Source organism: Triticum aestivum, chromosome 5A (genome assembly GCF_018294505.1).
Source record: "Triticum aestivum cultivar Chinese Spring chromosome 5A, IWGSC CS RefSeq v2.1, whole genome shotgun sequence".
In the NCBI taxonomy this organism is placed as follows: domain Eukaryota; kingdom Viridiplantae; phylum Streptophyta; class Magnoliopsida; order Poales; family Poaceae; genus Triticum; species Triticum aestivum.
In genome coordinates this window covers 494352135-494356612 of record NC_057806.1, presented here as the reverse complement: position 1 = coordinate 494356612, position 4478 = coordinate 494352135, and the positions used below count along the sequence as shown (strand labels likewise).

At 54.2% G+C, this 4478-nt stretch overlaps 1 protein-coding gene across 1 annotated transcript; it reads left to right on the top strand.

The window, feature by feature from the left end:
- The first annotated feature begins 372 nt into the window (after positions 1-372).
- Positions 373-2270, top strand: LOC123104306 (uncharacterized membrane protein YjcL). Its single transcript, XM_044526127.1, has 3 exons — positions 373-921; positions 1012-1523; positions 1778-2270. Exons 1-3 carry the CDS (start codon positions 432-434, stop codon positions 2012-2014), a joined length of 1239 nt encoding a protein of 412 aa, XP_044382062.1. The 5' UTR covers positions 373-431; the 3' UTR covers positions 2015-2270.
- The last annotated feature ends 2208 nt before the right edge of the window (positions 2271-4478 follow it).

Here is a 4478-nt window from a genome sequence, read left to right as displayed (position 1 = left end):
GACGCGTCCGTGTCCACGGACATTTGAGGGCTGTAGATGCTCTAACGAGGAAAAGAATTCTATAAAACTAGGTCTCACACGAGACCCATCCTGATAGAAATGCTTTGTGATTTGTGAATACCACGTGTCATCCATCAAGACGGGTCTCACCTGCTAACCGTAAGACCTGATCTTATATAATTTTCTTCCCTCTAAGGAGCACACCGGCTGTGATATGACGAGCAGCCCGGGCGCATCACCACAGTGACGGTTGGATGGGGCGACGGAGAGATCCGAGACCATTGTTGCTTTAAGATTCGTATTGCCAGGTGTCCCATGCGGGAGAGGGTCTCACGATTGGTTGTGCACGATCCGGTAGTACAGGAATTTTTTTCCCAACGACAGGCATCCACTTCATTTGGCTTTCGACGGGAAGACGCGGTTGACCATCGATGGCCGCCGCGACGGCGACGGCAGCCTTCGTGGTCGTGCGCCCACGCAGCCGAGACTCAGCTAGCCACGCCTCTTCTCTCTCAACCGCCGTCGCCGGCACCCGCACTACTCTTGTCCACCACCGCGGCCACGCTGCACGCCGGCGCCTCCCGCTCTCTCGAGCCCGAGCTCTGCTGCCCCACGGCCTCCCCCTGGTCCTGGTCTCCGACCACTGGGGCAACTGGACGGTCCTCCTGTCCGCGGCCGCGCTGGGCGTCTGGTCCGAGAAAAGCACCCGCGCCGGCAAGGCGCTGAGCGGCGCGCTGGTGAGCGTGCTGCTCGGCCTCGCCGCCACCACGGCCGGGCTCGTCGCCGCCGACGCCCCCGCCTACCGCGTGGTGCTGGAGTACCTGCTCCCGCTGGCCGTGCCGCTGCTCCTCTTCCGCGCCGACCTCCGCCGCGTTGTCCGCTCCGCCGGCGCCCTCCTCCTCGCATTCCTCCTCGGATCTGGTACGCGCGCTTCATCGATCTACAGTTCCACTACTCAGCTAGCTGACAATCCATGACCCATGACCCATCGATCTTTCTTGGAAATGGCAGTGGCGACGACGGTGGGCACGGTGGTGGCGTTCGCGCTGGTGCCGATGCGGTCGCTGGGGCCGGACAACTGGAAGATCGCGGCGGCCCTCATGAGCCGGCACATCGGAGGAGCCGTCAACTACGTGGCCGTCGCGGAGGCCCTGCAGGTGACCCCGTCGGTGCTGGCCGCCGACAACGTCATCTGCGCGCTCTACTTCACCACGCTATTCGCGCTGGCCGCCAAGATCCCCGCTGAAGAGACGGTGCATTCCAAAGAGGGAGTCAACGCCAGCGGCGAGCCCACTCCGGCTGCCGGCGGCGGCGACAGGCTGCCGGTCCTGGAGAGCGCGACGGCGCTGGCCGTGTCGTTCGCGATATGCAGAGCAGGCAAGCACATGACGGCCCTGCTGGGCGTACAGGGCGGCAGCCTCCCCTGCATCACAGCAATCGCGGTGGCGCTGGCGACACTGTTCCCCTCGCACGTCGGCAAGCTCGCCCCCGCCGGCGAGGCCATGGCCGTGATCCTGATGCAGGTGGGGCCAACGGGAGCATCCGCGACGTCATCTGGAAAAGAATTCTATGAGACGTGGCATTCATAAATCACAAAGTATCCTTCGTCCCCCACTTAAAATCAATGAAGAAGAGATTAAATGCTTTGTGATTTGTGAATGCCACATGTCATCCATTGGGACGGGTCTCACCTGCTAACCGTGAGATCTGGTTTCATATAATTTTTTTCCACATCATTCACACGGCGCCCGGCATCTTCGCTTTCTCGTTGGTGCAGATCGCCGTGCACCTGCTGGTGATCTTGGGCGCTGGGAAGCTGCTGGGGTTGGAGGAGAAGCTGCTGCTCATCGCGTCCAGCCACCGCCTGCGGCATGGCCACCAGCAAGGGCTGGAGCTCCCTGGTCGTCCCCGGGATCCTCGCCGGCATATTTGGCATCGCCATCGCCACCTTCCTCGGCGTCGGTTTCGGCATGTTTGTCCTCAAGCACATGTGACGCAATGCACCTGCACTTGATAGAAAGAAGAGAGAATCAACCTGTAGTAGAGCCTGATTTCATGGGCCTTGTTCAGTCGGGTTATCACTGAAACTGAAGTGAGTTCCTGTTCTGATGGTGGGAATGGTTCCTGTTCTGATGGTGGGAATGGTTTCAACTGGTAAAAAATAGGTTCAGACAATGGTAGGATGCACTGCACTAATATATATGTAATGTATGTATGGTCATGGAATTGCCAACTGAATCAATCATGTGCTATATGGGAAGCTTGTAAGTCGCTTTCTACAATATGTACTATGTGAATATCAACTTGTCTTTTCATCTAAGTGTAGCTGCCAGCATTCGAGTAAGTCTTTTCATATCTCAGTGTTAGTCTCTTGTATATTTTTTTCAATAAAGGATGGACTTTATTAACTTAAAATGAAGCATCAAGAGGATACAAATACAATAAACATATACCCGGCCTTTGCATAGTTAGGATATGAACCGACATCAACGCACGCACACAAAACACGCCGGTAAATAGCTAAGTCATATAAGACCAAAGCTATACGTAGACGAGAAAAAAAAATAAAAAAAATGCCCTAAAGCGATCAGATCAACGATCAGCAAACTATAACAATGACCATATCTGCACCGACCGTCTCATGACACCACGCGGACGACGAGATTCTTCAACAGCAACGCCTTCAGGAAGTAAGCGACACTCAAATGTCACCGTCACCGGATCCAGCAACCCAAAGCTAGAATCTAGGCTTTCACCCTAAAAAATCAGTCCGAGCATTCCGAACAATGCCTTCAATAAGATAACGATGTAAAACATCGTCATTGCTAGGTATACCAAAATTGGGTCAGACCTAGGCTTTCACTCCGGAGCTCGAAACGGGGTGCTCAAGTAGCACCACCATTGAAGTCATTCAGGTGTTGTCGCCACCACTTTTTCACAATCCCAGCAGCTATCATCGCTGTACAATCATCCCTCTGTATCAAAACTCCACCCATAGTTTGCATCTCGCCACCGAAGTCAACCACCTGATCTGCAGAGATGAAACTCACACAAAGATCTTTCAATGGCGACCGCAATCAGCGAGGCAAGTAGCCAGGACCATGGGCTGCAACTAGTCGGTGGCCGTCATCTGCACGCACGTGCACCTCAAGCGGCCGTCTGTGTGCGTAAGCATCCATGCACCAGCCCCGCATGCTTGTCTTGATCTATTCCAAGCCATGGAGACGAACCAGATCGGAAGACCGGAATCACCGGCTAGCAACCAGATAGGGACGCACCAAGCCATGGAAATAATCTAGATCAGAAGGCTGGCAACCACCAGCAGACTGCCACATTGGGATGCCGGCAATCACCAGCGAACTTGCTAGATCGGCAGGGCCAGCAACGCACCACGGCGACGGCGGCGGCCAGATCAGGAGGCAACCACCAGGGAAGATCCAACGGTGCAGCCTCCTGGAGAATTGGAGAAGCGCACAACTCGAGCTGCCTCAAAGCCAAACCAATATTGGCTATTGGTATGGAGCAGCCATCGCATCTTCTCCAGGCCGATCTTCAGATCTCGAGGAAGACCCTCACGGAACGAAGGGCGTTAAGTCCAAGCGGCTACAGCAGCACCCCACCGGAGGACCAAACACCAACAAAGGCACGACCCCATGAACTGATGACGCTGCCAGCCTCCGATTCCGCTGTCGAAGTGCAGATCATCCACGGGAGTGCCACCACCACATGCCTAACGCACGCCCACCACACCCTCCGCCTTTGACGGCAGGGCAGGGCAGGGCAGGGCGCCGCCGCCGCCGCCGTGGAGCCGGCGGCGATGGCGGCGGTGAGAGATCAGAGACGAGGAGTGGTTGGCTCGGCCTCGTATCGCCTCCGGAGTCGCCCGAGCGAGCGACCCGGGAGGCAGTTGCGGGCTTAGTCTCTTGTATATAAAGTCATCATGGCTCACTAAAGACATGCAAGTGCATGCCGTGAAGAAGTTCCAGAACACACTATCTGAAATGATAGTGTTTCTTTTCTTCCTACTGACTACAAAATGGTACTACCGCCATCTTGCGTGTAGAACCTGCAAACACTCGTTCCCAAGATTGGAACGCCTACAAGCGTGTTGACAAATCATCTTATATGTACAGATTGTAAAGGAACCTAGTGCCTCTGCACCTGCAAGTCATCTTGTGTTTGAACTTCATGGATGATATATGCATGCGCCCACATATATATAAAAACGCTTTTATATTATGCAACAGAGGGAATAGCTTATATGTGTCCTACGGACCTAATTATATAAATTAGTTATATTATCCGTAATACAGTGAGGTACCAATCATCTTTTTTTTTTGAGAAAGAAAAGGTATCGATCACCTATGTATATTTGCCTGTCAATGCCTTTCCTAGGTGAAAACGCCTGCCTCGCTCTAGTGCATAGGAAATGACTTGCCACCATTTCCTACGATGTTTTGTCTGATCTTTGATGACAA

Coding starts and splice junctions, on each gene's coding strand:
- LOC123104306 (XM_044526127.1), top strand. CDS start 432: ATGGCCGCCGCGACGGCGACGGCAGCCTTCGTGGTCGTGCGCCCACGC. Junction 922..1,011: donor CGCATTCCTCCTCGGATCTG/GTACGCGCGCTT, acceptor TGGAAATGGCAG/TGGCGACGACGGTGGGCACG. Junction 1,524..1,777: donor TGGCCGTGATCCTGATGCAG/GTGGGGCCAACG, acceptor TCGTTGGTGCAG/ATCGCCGTGCACCTGCTGGT.